At 37.1% G+C, this 15,387-nt stretch overlaps 2 protein-coding genes across 2 annotated transcripts in view; one reads left to right on the top strand and one right to left on the bottom strand.

The window, feature by feature from the left end:
* Positions 1-1,145, bottom strand: part of LOC106871207 (transmembrane protein 50A) — a 7,776-nt gene extending 6,631 nt beyond the window's left edge. The window contains exon 1 of the mRNA XM_014917555.3: positions 1,008-1,145. Coding sequence (XP_014773041.1) covers positions 1,008-1,106 — 99 coding nt within the window. The 5' untranslated portion in view covers positions 1,107-1,145. The remainder of the gene's footprint in view (positions 1-1,007) is intronic.
* A 5,664-nt stretch (positions 1,146-6,809) lies between these two features.
* LOC106871206 (uncharacterized) lies at positions 6,810-13,731 on the top strand. Its single transcript, XM_014917553.3, has 2 exons — positions 6,810-7,040; positions 12,527-13,731. The coding sequence occupies exons 1-2, from the start codon at positions 6,951-6,953 to the stop codon at positions 13,580-13,582; spliced, it is 1,146 nt and encodes a 381-aa protein (XP_014773039.1). The 5' UTR covers positions 6,810-6,950; the 3' UTR covers positions 13,583-13,731.
* The last annotated feature ends 1,656 nt before the right edge of the window (positions 13,732-15,387 follow it).

Here is a 15,387-nt window from a genome sequence, read left to right on the forward strand (position 1 = left end):
AATCCGGGATGATTCTCATCATAGTTCGGAGAAAATTTAGCTCCACCTTTTATCATTATAGACACATTAAGACATTTTTATTTCTATGTATGCGTATTTTAATTTCGACAAATGACACACTTGCTAATTAAAAAACAAAACATAATAATTAGGCCAAACGTGATCTCTCACAGATGAATGAACGTAAAATGATGACTAACATCAGAGAAATATCTTGGCCGGATTGAGACAATAAATATCTGCTAAAACAGGATGTACGATATGAATGAAAAACAAAAAATAGAACCTAGGTTCCGCCTGCTTTCCTTGTGGCTTCTTATTATTAATTTTATTCGGATTCTGGTGTCTTTTGTTTGTTAGTTTTCACTCCGTTGTTGTTAAATTCGTCTCAGGGTCTGGAGTGGAACTGCTGTTGTGGGTTTTGGTAAAGTTTAATATAATACGTCTTTAACCAATGTTTGGTTCCAAAGGTACAATTATTACTTTTAGTCAGGATGTGGTTGTGTGCTAACCATTAAACAGCGAATGCTTTTTAAAAGACTGCCGAGGTTTGGACAAAAAGGGTTGTGGCACCGCTTTTAAAGGGCTTTAAACGAAGTGACCCCAGGACTTATTTAATTTTTAAGCCTAATGTTTATTCTATCAGGCTCTTGTGCTGAACCTCTAAGTTACAAAGGCATAAACAAACCAAGTGTCGAAAAGTAGTGAGTGATAAACACAAAGACACATACACGCATACATAAACAACGGGCTTCTTTTCAGTTTCCGTCTTCCAAATTAATTCACAAAGCTTTATTTTTAGACATAGTGTATCGAGGACTACATTATATAACGTGTCTATTTTATTTAATATATTTTTTTAATCGCTAAGGTTTGACTCGAAGGAGATTTAGCTGCTATTTCTAGCAGTTCCGGCGACGACCATGAAGAAGCTGCCTTCCTCGCTCTGAAATAAATAAATAAGACGATATGGTAAGAATGCCAATGAGATGGCGTGTGTTACTTACCAAGACCCCAGCTATAATAGAAGCGACCATGTTTCGTCTGTCGCCCAGTTCGCAGCCATCGGAACAGGGCCAACGGCAATTATCAAGAAATCCAGACATGTTTCAAAGTCTTGCCTCACAAAATATACAAACAATATTGAGCAGCAGTTAATATGTCGTCGCCATACCTTTGGTTAAAAAAAAAAAGACATAAAATATATCTGTAAACATTTATTTAAAATAAATTACTTTAAAATCTTGGTTTTAATTTAATTCATAAAAATAATGAAACAATAATCAACACATTTTAATTATTTTTTTTTCTAATTGCGTTATATATAATTATCTGCTGAATGATTTTGGTAAGACTTAGAGAATAAGGGGACATAACTTTGCTTAAAAACTTTTCCTGGTTTTTATTTTTTATTTTTATTGTTATATTTTATTTTTTATTTTTTTATTTTCATTTTTTATTTTTATTTTTTATTTTTAAATGACCAGAAAAAGTTTTTTTTTTGGAAAAATGACTTCCACTTTTTAGATTTTTATTTCTTTAAACAACAAAAACAAAACTTTGTCTTCAGATTTTTATGTTTTGAACACAATACATTCAGAATCTGTCATTACAAATACAAACAAAGTATACAAGTATATAAAATAATATAAAAATACACGAGAATGTGTGTGTATATCTTTTACGTCTTTACTTGTTTCGGTCATTAGACTGCGGCCATGCTGGGGCACCTCTATCGGTCTCTTTTGCCGAACCGCTATACTACGGGGACGCAAACACACTAACACCAGTGGTGGGGGACAAACACACACATGCATAGATATGAATATATATGCATGTATGTATGTATGCATGTATGTATGCGATGGGCTTCTTTCAGTTTCGGTCTACCAAATCCACTCACAAGGCTTTGGGCAGCCCGAGGTTACAGTAGAAGACACTCGCCCAAGGTGCCATGCAGTGGGACTGAACCCGGAACCATATGGTTGGGATGCAAACTTCTTACCACACAACCATATATTCAGCATATATTCTCTTCAAGATTCATGATTCATTTGATGCCACCACAATATCTTAAGCATTCCATACTTGGACTACATCACGAATGAGTGGTTCAGTAAAGTCCTCCAGCATCACCATGGCTCCCATGAAGGTCTTCTCATGAAAGTAAAGACTTAGAATGCGAAAGTATCCCGTCAAATCAAAAACCTTTGACCACCTCGCATCCAAATTCGTTAATCCATTAAAAAAAAATAGTAAAATTCCAATTTAACACAAATTCTTTCCTAAGAACTTGAACAAGTATTTGACACTGGGAAAACCAGAAACCCGGACCACTTCCGGCCCCAAGCTTATCGACTAACTGGTCCCGTACTTTATTGTGTCTGGGGAATCATTCTCCTTTAGTGCCTTATTACTTAACACACTATGGTTTCCATGCTCTATTATACTATTGGTGAAGTATCTTCACCATGGACAAAACACAGCTGGGCACCACTGACGGAATACGAACCGTCCACTTTTTATGACCAGTAGACTTCTCTGACCATCTAACGGCCCAGTCACCTACAGATGTCAGCTGTATGAAGTGGTAATTGTTTAATACTGTGACTAGAGTTTTGATCTTCGTGAAAAAGCCGAGAAACGATTTAACACTATGACCTTTGACGGCTTGTTTATTGAAACTGTCACTAACAATGTCTATGAATGATTGAAGCTTTGCATGTCTTAAAACCTTTAAACGCTTAAGCAAATCGTAAAATTCCCTTAGGAACTCGCTAGAAAATGTCAGGAAATGTTTTGCTTCTTTTACCAATAAAGTAATATTAATCTTAATGGGGTCGGCGCTATATATATACATTTTCCCGTTTCGTCTGTTTACTTGTGTGTGTGTGTGTTGTAAATTGGTCTAACAATATTTAATATAATATTTAATAGACATGGTGATAAACAGGGATGGGGTAGTAAAACACGATGGTCTGGCTACCAATCCTTAGTTTAGTAGTACGAAAAGTGTTCAAATCTTGCCAAGATCGACTTTGCCGGTAAAAGACTTACCATTAATACGCTAATATCAGTTTTCTTTCTTTCTTTTTTTCTTTTACCACTGTGTAAAAGAAATAGCCGAATGGATAAAGTATTATTGAACTGTTTACAAGTTCAGATATGTTCAGCTTCAAACGCTGCATATGTTATGTCGTCTTCCGTCAGCAGTTGAGGCGCACCGTTCCAATGTACCACACCTGGGTAATGAACACCACCGAGGAATGTATATATATATATGTATGTATGTATATATATATATATATATATGTATATATATATATATATATATATATATACACACACACACACATATATATAGATGTTTCTGACGGGGTCCTGTGTCTTAGCCTCCGAGGTCCCGGTTTTTTTTTTCTTTAGTTATTCAATAAATTTCATATATCGCCATTGGTATAAAGACAGGTCGACATAGGTCTATGGTTACAAGTCTGTGTCTGGGCGTGTAAGCGTTTGCCTGTAAATGTATATATCGTTCTCCTACCTCTGTCTCACTTTCACTTTCACTTTCACACCTACACACCAGCATACAGGCACTTTGAATATATATGTATGTATGTACGTAGGTGTGTGAATGTATGCGCGCGCACACACAAATATATATATATATATATATGGGAGAATATACAAATAATAACAACAGACGAGGACAGGTGGTGTAAATAACAAAAGGATATATTAGTATGACGCTCGGGAATACGGAAAGTCTTTGACGTTTCGAGCTACGCTCTTCAACAGAAAGAATACGGAGACAAGGAGAAAAACACGGAGAAAAAAAATTGAATAGTGTTCAGTCAACGGTCAATCATAATAATGGCCGATCATAACAATGGCTGACCATATATACACCCACAAATCTGTCGCATACAAAGTATCAACGAAGGGATAAATAAATTCCATGAAAACTAAACATGATAGGAATTGGTAAAACAACACAAATGGATCTATGGGAATGAGAGTTGAACAGGTGAACAATGTGGAAGATTACAACAGTCATACAAAAATTTAAAAGGTGATGAACGAAATGTAAGCAAAATTTTCCTCACAAACTGACGAGGACGTCGATAAATCAGCTGATAGTTAAAATGATAGTCGAAACAGACGAAACATTGCCGGATAATACTTCCAAGATATTTCTGTAATAAAGTAAGAGTTCCTTTATTAGTTATTCAATAAACTTCATATATTTGGTTGTAAAAACAGGGTTTTTTTTAGGCTACCAGTGCGTGTGTGAGATGTACATCAAAGACCAGGGGCGGACTGAGACTATTAAGGGCCCTCGGGCATAACTGTTTACCCAGGCCCTTTTGAATGTGTGTTTTAGTAGAGTTAACATATAGAGTGCGGGCTCCTCAGAGCTCCGGGCCTTCGTGTAGTGCTCGATTGATTGACGGCTCAGTCTGTCCCTGTCAAAGACTTAAATTCTTAGAAGAAAGATAAACTTGAAATATTGAAGTCGTTAAGAAGTGGACAACACCGACACAAATTAACCAACAGCCATGTTATAGCTCAGTCTAAACCAGTGATCCGCAACCGGTATGTCGCGGCACATTGGTGTGCCACAAGACGATGCTAGATGTGCCGCAGTGTAACCTGAATATAATTTTTTTTCCCTATACGTTTAGTTCTATTTTTAGTTCAGATGTGCTGCCGAATTCTGAAAAGGATATAAGTGTACCAGAAGAGAAAAGAGGTTGTGAAGCACTTGTCTTAAACCTCGCTCTGTGTGATTTAACCCGCGGGGTGAGTGATGTAACTAGGTCTTAACACTCTCAAATAAAGCGGCGAGTTAGCAGAATCGTTAGCACGCCGGGCTCAGCGGCATTTCGTTGTCCTTACGTTCTGAGTTCAAATTCCGCTGAGATTGACTTTGCCTTTCCTCCTTTCGGATTAAATACCAGTCAAGCATTTGGGTTGATGTAATCAAATAGCCCTCACCCAAAATTTCAGTAGAAAGGATTATCAGTTTTAAATGACAAATAGGTAGGTATGGTAGTTTCAAGACACTTTGCTTATCCCTGGATTCCAGAATTAAAAATGACTTTTTCCCAGGAGTTAGAATATGTTACAATGAACGAACGTTAATGGTTTTTCCTGTTTTATTACTTACAAGCAGTAAATAGCGACTTAGACCATCTCTGACTCTCTAAACTGTTTGAAGCTCAGAATTTTATCATAGGAAAGAAAATAATGAACGTTGAACATAAGGAAAGTTAGGTTTGACCAAAGAAATTACGGTAAGTTTTATCATGCATAGATTGGTATTTAAAATATAATTTTGTAGCAAATCTCAGCATTATGGACTGTATATCAGAGAGAAAGAAAAACTGTTATAACACATTAAGTTTAGAAAAATAAAATCGAAAACAAAACACGAGAATCAAAAAAACAAACTGGAAGTGATCACCGGCGTAAAACACGTGTTAGTTCAACCTGCTAGAAATAAGAGCAAAACAAAACCTCCTCTCAGTTATTATTATTATTATAAGGCTTTCACTTCTAACAGAAGTTGTTTAGATCCAAGTAAATCTGATTGAACAGACCCATGGTTAAAGATATTTCAACTATAATATCTAAGATATCAGGGTGTCCAGCATGTGTCCGCGCCTTGCCCAAGAAGATGGTCGGCTGCGATTTAATTTAAAAGCGAATGTTTAGATAGTTTTTGTTTTATTTAAAAAGAAAATGAGAGATTTTCCAAGTTACAATGTTTTTTTTATCATAAGATCGACTCATTAGAGCTGGACCTAAAACTGAATAACAAACTCTGGCTGCAACTTTCGGATTGAAACAAGTAAAAGAGTAAAACGATAAGTCTGTGTCCTGTGATAGAAATTGGAATCTCATTGTCTGTATCACAGTCCTTCTTTCCTTGTTGTGATTCTATTAAACTGGGCATGGTATACGCATGAGAGAAGAACTCCAACGGTTGTAATTCCCGCCAATATATATTCTGTTACGGAAAACCAAGATCGATTGATCAGCCATGGCGTTCGGATGAATAATATAGACTTACCAAAGCAACTCCTTTATGACGAGCTTCTATTGTTGCAGCCAAAAAAAGGCGTCACGTGGTGAACCTGATATTAACATCGAATGCAATGAACATGGGTTGACGCAGAATCCCGAGAACAGCTTGCGCATAACAAACCCCTTGTGACGTACCCCCATCAGCAAAGGCGCAAAATCCTCATTCAGGCAGCATAGACCATACTTGAATTCCGCAAAACCTGGTCAACAGGCGCCTCAAATGAAACCACAGACCACATGATGCCTCACATGTGGTCTTTATTCCTTTCTTTCCACGACAGAATCTGTCTCAACCATTTACGAACACGTGAACCCAGTCAAGTGTGTAGTCTTTATCGATCACCGATGGAAGAACACGAATATAAAATTCGTTAAATAAGATAAGTTCGTATTGATTGAAGAGAGGTGAGTTGTGAATTTTCAAGCATGGCCCCCGTTTTTTTTTTTTTTTTTTATCGAAGAAATATCCCCTTAAATACTGAGACCAGCTCTGCACAGTCAACACCATCACAACTTGTCTCTTTAAATTAATCAGCCTCGTTTTAACCTTTGACAATTAGCGTCTGTCGTTGACACTTCCATACACACACACACACACACACATACATACACATACACATTCATGGATACACACACACACATACACACACACATAACCAAAAAACGGTTAGCAAAGAATTGTTATATGGAATTTTTACAGAAATGGTATATTTTCTTTCGTTATTTATAGCGATATATCGGAAGAATTCGCCCTTTGAGTCAATTGAATTTGTCTTTGAGAAGAATGAATTAGATTTGGGCCATTGAAAACTAAAAGAAAACAAAAAAAGTTTAAACGAAAAGGATATTTAATAAGGATTATGCCTCGGCGAAAGAAACGACGAAGAAGTGGATGTCGGACAAATAACAGACCATTGCAAGCTGGGCAAACATCATCGATTACACGCTGGGTAAATTTAATTTCTTTTTAAAACTTTATACATCATATGTAAATATATCAATACATAAACACATCACACACACACACACATATACACACACACACACACACACACATGCACAGGTATAGACACATACATACATACGTACGTACGCGCATATTTCTTGTATATTAAAAATGGCTATTCAGAATTAAGCAAGAGGCGCAGGTTGTGGAGACGAGCAAGGGTTAACGAGCTAACATGAGAGTACTTACAATTAAGAGCGGAGGACCTTTTTTTTAAGGGCAGAAGAACCTGTGGGTGCATGTGTACTTAGGAAAATTATTTTATAAATCCATAAATAGGTGACTCACTGTTTTGGTCTTGAGATTGAAACCGTTTCGTCTCCTTTAATGACTTGTTTTTATAGAATTTAAGATTTAAATTACAGACATGGGGTTTCACGCTCTTGCTCTACGTAATCACACAACCTGCTAGAAATAACAGCCAAATCTCTTAAGACGTACACAAAGAGGGACGGATTGAGACCTAGAGAAGCCCTAAGCACTTAAAAGATTTTGGTGCCCCCGTATAAATATAATTCAAAATATAAACAATAATAAACCATAAAATAAATTTTTACTTTTCAAAAGGAAACAAAAAACTAACAGTAAGATGGAAAATAAATGTTTCGTTTTACGTACTTACATTTTATATTTCATAAGTTACCTATTTTTTTTAATTGCAAAGTCTTTGATCAGATCCTGACTATAACGCCATGAACACTTCGAAATTATATTTCCGATCATATAAACCTCCTCGAATATTTATTTTAGCAAGTTTAAAGTGTTTTCTTTTGTGCCGTAAACCATTTACAATTTGTGGTGCCCCCCCCCCCCCCCCGCTTTCCCATGATACCCTAAGCACGTGCTTTAATTTTGTTTAATGGTTATTCCAGGGCTGGTCACACTGTAAAAAAAAATAGATACAAAATGTAATCCTACATAAACTATATCTGTAAAAAAACAAACAAACGGGATGGTCACGTTTGAAGCCCTTTTGATCATAGGTCTGTAGCGCCTGGGACCACAGAGGTGTCTGGATGTCAGCAGAAGTGTAACGATGTGTGACCCCTTCCCTGTTCCACCGTCCTAGATCTTAATAATCAAGTTTCTGTGACTATTTAACCCAATGTCAATTTAATACACATCTGAGCAACAGGAGGAACACTATATAATGGACCAAGGTTTCGTTGACTTACTGTGATGTGATGGTGGTGGTGGTGCTGCTGTTGTTAATGATAATGATGATGGTGATGGTGATGATGGTGGTGGTGGTGATGACGATGATGGTGGTAGTGGTGGTGGTGGTGGTGATGACGATGATGATGAAGCTCCTGTCAGATTCAATAATAAGCATTCAGTGGTTCAGCAACCCCCTCGCTAAATGCGTGTGTAAATGGATAAGTGACTGAGTATACCTCAGGTGCGTGTACCCCTTACATAATTCTCCAGCACCAAAGCAGTATGACACGAATTCCCACTACAGTCCATTTTACAAGCTTCCACATAGGTTAATGGACAAAGGAACAGAGAGAAATTGGTAGTTTGTATCTTGTGATTGATACCAGTTCTAGCATGGCTGTGTAGTTAAGAAGCCCCCCTTCGTAATTACATGACCTTGGGTTCAATCTCTGTATGTAACACCTCTCCCATTGTCTCAGGTTACCCAAAGCTTTGTGAGTGAAATGTTGGCACTCCGTCGCTTATGACGTCGAGGGTTCCAGTTGATCCGATCAACGGAACAGCCTGCTCGTGAAATTAACGTGCAAGTGGCTGAGCACTCCACAGACACGTGTACCCTTAACGTAGTTCTCGGGGATATTCAGCGTGACACAGTGTGACAAGGCTGACCCTTTGAATTACAGGCACAACATTAAGAGGGAGTAAGAGTGAGAGAAAGTTGTGGTGAAAGAGTACAGCAGGGTTCGCCACCATCCCCTGCCGGAGCCTCGTGGAGCTTTAGGTGTTTTCGCTCAATAAACATTCACAACGCTAGGTCTGGGAATCGAAACCGTGATCCTAACCACTGGGCCATTGCGCCTCCACGTGAGTGAAATATGGTAATTGGAAACTACATGGAAGCCCACTGAGGGGATCTTGACTTAAACTTAATCCATCTCACACTTTAAATCCATCTCACCTGGTTTTGGGGCTACAGGCACTGATCTTCCTCTTCTCAATAAAAATTTTAAAATAAAAAATAACCCTGCTATTAAATGAAGGTCTAGGATAGTGGCAGAAATTAACAGACGCGAAACGTTAGTGTGTGATACAAGTACAGTCAAAGATCAAGTTTGTAGTCATGTGACAGTGTTAATGTTAAAATTACTTCTTCTAGAGAGGGTGCTATAGTAGCAGAAGTGACAGATTGTAGAGCTAAATGCCTTATACTGCTTGATTGTCTCATTATGTATTGTCCATGGTAAAATGTAGAGCTCAATGCAGAATGTAGAGCCAAATGGTTTGCACAGTTTAATTATGTCTCATTATGTATTGAGTTCATATCCTGACAGGTTTTTTCCTCTCCCCCTCAGGACTTGGTAAAGTAAGAAGAGTAGCTAACAATATCCTTTATGTTTGATGTGGGGAAATCATTAATTACTATGAAAAGATTTAGTGTCCTTTGTATATTGAGGGAGGGGGTCATTCTGACTGAAGTTGTGGTTTAGCCCTAGGTTAGGTTTGATGGAGGAGACCCCTGATCATGGCTGTCATTTTATCTCAGATAAAGTGATGGGCTCAGAAAATGATTTTGGACAACTAAGCACAGCTTACCAATTTTCAGTCAAATTGTCCAACCCATTCCAGCATGGAAAACAGACGTTAAATGATGGTGATGGTGATGATGATAAATGAAGTAGACACTGAAAAAGGTCTCCACAGTTATTGCATGTCTTATGATGTTAACACAAATATGTGTCTTTCTCACACACACACATAACAGATCTCAATATACACATCTATGCTCGCATATAGTGCCATATTGCACATGATTCATATTTACACACACACATACACACACACTGACATATGTTTAGTTCTGAGGTTTCACATGTAACATAAATACAAGATATCAGTACGTATGTTCATGTACCTGTAGATCTCCAGAACACATACATGTTCTCATATCGTGTCTTAATACGCATACAAAGGCGTCTCTGTATATACACATTCACATACATATATTGTCTCAATATATATATATATATATATATATATATATATATATATATATATTAGAACAAGTAGAAAGATAAATTGTTTCAATTGATAGATAGACTGATGGATAGATGGATGGACAGACGAACAGACAGATAGTTAGATAGATGGATAGACAGATGAAATAGATAGATAGATGGATAGACAGGCGGATAGATTGGTAGATAGACATACGGACAGACAGACAGATAGATGGATAGACAGATTAAATAGATAGACAGACAGATATATATATATATATATATATATATATATATATATATATATTAGAACAAGTAGAAAGATAAATTTTTTCAATTGATAGATAGACTGATGGATAGATAGACTGATGGATAGATGGATGGACAGACGAACAGACAGATAGTTAGATAGATGGATAGACAGATGAAATAGATAGATAGTATGATAGATAGATAGATGGATAGACAGGCGGATAGATTGGTAGATAGACATACAGACAGACAGACAGATAGATGGATAGACAGATTAGATAGATAGACAGACAGATAGATATATATATATATATACATATCATCATCATCATCATTTAATGTTCACCTTCGATGCTGACATAGGTTGAATGGTCTGACAGGACCTGATGAGCTACAGGGCCATGTTGAACTCCATTGTCAGCTTTGGCTTGGTTTCTACCGTTGGATGCTCATCCTAGCATCAACCACTTACCAGCTCTTATAACGAGTGTTTTTTTTTTTTCATGCCAACAATACTAATGACGTCTTCAGGTAACTTGTAAAACAAGAAAGAACAGGAAAAAAGGAAAAGGCTCCCTCAACTAAGTGGGTGGGGTTGGGAGTATTTGAGAGGCAAGGAACAGTAGTTTTATGTCAGGTGTTAAGAGGGACAAACCCTGCCTCTTAAATCTTTCATTTGTACCTTGGCTTCTTAACAACCATCTGATTTACAAGCCATGGTAATCTTTTCTACTCTAGGCACAAGGTCTGAAATTTTGGGGGAGGGAGCCAGTCGATTAGATCGACCCTAGTATGCAACTGGTACTTAATTTATCAACCCCGAAAGGATGAAAGGCAAAGTCGACTTCGGTGGAATTTGAACTCAGAACATAAAGACAGATGAAATACCGCTTAGCATTTTGCCTAGCTTGCTAACGTTTCTGCCAGCTCACCACCACACAAGCTAATCTGTCAAAGGCCTTCACCAGGTCAACAAATGCTAGATATAGGGTCTTGCTTTTAGCTAAGAACTTATCCTGTAAATGTCTCACCAAAAAGAAATCCTCAATGGTACCCTGATCTGAAACAAACCTGAATTGCATTTTACCTAAGCTATTTTCTTAATTAGATATACCATAACATTTTCCTAATTAGATCAATCAAAAGCGGCAAGCTGTCAGAATACTTATCAAACCAGACAAAATTACTTAGGAGCATTTTTCTTCCAGCTTGACAGAAATACAGTAATGAAAGGGTTAACTACCCAATTGTGCCTGCACCTATTGTGTGTTTCTGATTTCTCATTGGTTATTGTGGTTTTATTATGTGTGTGATGTATTGTATGAAACCAGTCTGTGATGCAAAATAGATTAGGGTAAGATTTGGGGCAGGAGTGATGATTTTCTTCGGGAAACTACATTTTGATGAGGCTCGACTAAACAACTCATTCCAAAGGTCTAAGAGTCTATGGAAAACTTCTAGGAACCTGGCAGTTCTACAAGAAGGATAACCAGTTTGGGATAACCTCTACATGTAACAAGTAAACACTACTCTGCCAATCAGACTTGTTTGAGATGTCTGGAGTGCTACAAAACCTTGCCATACACTCTTCTTTGGTGACCAATGACCAAATATTGCTGACCTGTGACTGTTCTCACATGTAGGATGAATCTGGTTAGCAACCAAGTCTACCATGGAAACTGCTCCTCCCCCTTCCTTTGGCTGTGGATTGTTTTGTTTAGGTTGTATTATCAAATTGATAGTGTCTGGCATAGGATGTGGGCTATTATTATGCTTAGACTACATTCCGAGCTCAAATTCCACCGAAGTTGACTTTGCTTTTCATCCTTTCGGGGTCAATAAATTAAGTACCAGTGAAATACTGGGGTCGATGTAATTGACTTATCCCTTCCCCAGAATGGCTGCCCTTGTGGCAAAATTTTAAACCATTATTATTATTATTATTATTATTATCATTATTATTATTATTATTATTATTATTACTGATGTAATTGTTTATTCTTTTAATTTTTTATCGTTTTAGGTTCATCATCCATCATCGTCATCAGCCACGTCATCATGTGAACAGAGTCCTTCGGTGTGCACAATCAGAACTATGGGCAAGAAACCCAAAGAAATATCAATCACCTGCATCGTCGAAGATGGTGCAACCATCACTGAAGACACGACCATCCTACGACAGACTCCACAACTGTGTACAGACAACAGTGAAGAAAGGACCACTGTGTCGACCGAATTTGACAGTGAAAGCGATGTGACAAGCCATGTACCCCACTCGCAGATTACACTCTGCCGTACAACAGAACAGCTTGCTATTAATGAGGGAAATATCTTTTATAAACTGAAACACATGTGCGCCACCTTCACATTTCAGGGAACCACATGGAACAACATGTTGTATATATTGCTGCCTTTTGCCTTACTCTCCATCAGTATGTTAATAGCGACCTTCTGCATGGGAGGAGCGTCACTGACACAGCAGTGCGACACCAACTGCTATTCGAGATACAGCAAGGCTTTGTACCAATTACAAAAAAATTTCAGATGTCAGAATGTATGGCTTTGGCTCACTTTACGTTCGGTCGTCTGGAACGTATTTTTTGAACCCAAAGAAGACTTACCAGGTGTCATACTGTTTGTGGTACCTCTCAAAATGACCGACACGGGATATAATATTGCTCTGAATGTTGTTGAGATTTTCAATGCCCTTCACGGCCATGATGTTTCTACACACATCAAATTCGGTAGCATCGGCATGACTGGGTTGGCTCTGTCTGATTTCCAAAGCAAGCTCTACTTGGAAATCGAAACAATACAATCCAAATGCCAACCTGCTGTTCTGACCGATCACTTGGAAATGGTCTCCGGCGTCGACATAAACTTCATTACTTACACCTTAGTCGAGAAACTGATCTGTAACAAACTGTTTGTCTTCACCATCTACGTACCCCTTCACAAAGCTAACCCTTTGAAAATACCTGAATATTTGTGGGAGATTTGGCAAACAAAGGAGACAGAAGTGAATTCTCTGATAGCAAGGCTTACTGAGAATATGGTATTTATTTCAGCCACTGATTAATATTCAAGGTACAACACCATGAGTGGAAGCACATTTTGCTCTTCTAAAGACTGATATACACGTGCACTAATGTATATATGTATATATATATATATATAATGTGTGCTGTGTATGTATTGTTGATTGTATGATTTCTAATTGAGGACATGTTAGAAACCTTCACCAAAGGAGGCTTGAAACAATCTCAAACTACTAATCTCTTATGAAAGGGAACTTCAAAAGTAACGAGAGCTGTTGACCTGTTTTAAGGGTCATTAAGAAAATACATACATGTATATATATACTTAAATGCATTCACAATATGAATATGAATATATGTATATATATATATATATATATATATATATATATATATATATACACACACACACGCACACACACACACACACACACACACACACACACACACACGCACACACACACACATATATATGTATGTATGCATGTGTGTGTATGTGTGTATACTTATGTATGTGGAAACATGTGTAGTCATATGCATAGACACATTCAGATATTTAGATGTATGTATGTACAGTCAAACATACATACACATGTGTATAATTGCATACATATACATATGTGTATACGCATATGTACATTCATGCATACATATTAACATTCATACATACATATTAGCATTCGTACATATACACGCACATATGTATATATATGTACATTCAATTTTCATACATTAATACATTCATATATATATATATATATATATATATATATATATATATACATATACATGCATACATACATATATATATATATATATATGTATATATATATATACATACACTCACTCACAAACACACATATAGATAGATCCAGAGATACATTTGCACACATACACATTTGTCCCTAAATACATAGACATATGTATGCGTATATACATACATACCTGTGTGTGCATAATTGTGTACATTCCTACATACACACATGCACGTATGCACACTCATACAGATGCACACACACATACGTACATGCACACACACACACACATGCACACGCACACACAAACACACATTCTATTTTCAAATACAACAGAAAGAGAAATTGTTATCAATTGGAAAGAAAAAAAAAAGGAACACATATGGTCTGTATTAGTTCTGTAAAGTTATTGTTAACTGTTACAGCTAAGGCCATGCTACAGCACCACCTGTAGATGTCTGTAAATAATTAAAAACAAACTTTACATTCTATCTACGATGTGTGATTTACAGAGATTGATATTTGGAACTTTGGCCAGTGGTGCTGGCGGTGGTGGTAATAGTGGTGAAGGTGGGGATGGGGATGGTGGTTATAATGGAAATGATGTGATGGTGGTGGTGGCAGTGGGAGCAATAATTGTGATGGAGGTGGTGGTGGTGGTGGTGGTGGTGGTGGTATTGGAGGTGAGATTTTTTCCTTTGTACAGATTCAAGTTTTGATGCAACATCGATCAAGGTTGAAGCATTTTATGTAATAAACCACATCTGATGATGACAGTCAGTATTGTTTGCATTGACACTTGCACATAGACACACAGACATATGTGTGTATATATATATATATATATATATATATATATATATATATATATATATATATATATACATACTTTATGAAGTGGTTGGCATTAGGAAAGGCATATATGTGTGTGCATATGTATGTATGCATATGTTTGTGTGTGTGTATGTATGTGTGTGTGTGTGTCCTTGTCTTGACATCGTGTGATAATGGTTGTTACTGTCATACAAGCAGTGTTACTCATTTCTAATATTCTACAAGAAGATTTCTGTCCACGGGGAAAATATTGCTTT

The sequence above is a fragment of the Octopus bimaculoides genome, chromosome 23 (genome assembly GCF_046866305.1).
Source record: "Octopus bimaculoides isolate indiv1 chromosome 23, ASM4686630v1, whole genome shotgun sequence".
In the NCBI taxonomy this organism is placed as follows: Eukaryota; Metazoa; Mollusca; class Cephalopoda; order Octopoda; family Octopodidae; genus Octopus; species Octopus bimaculoides.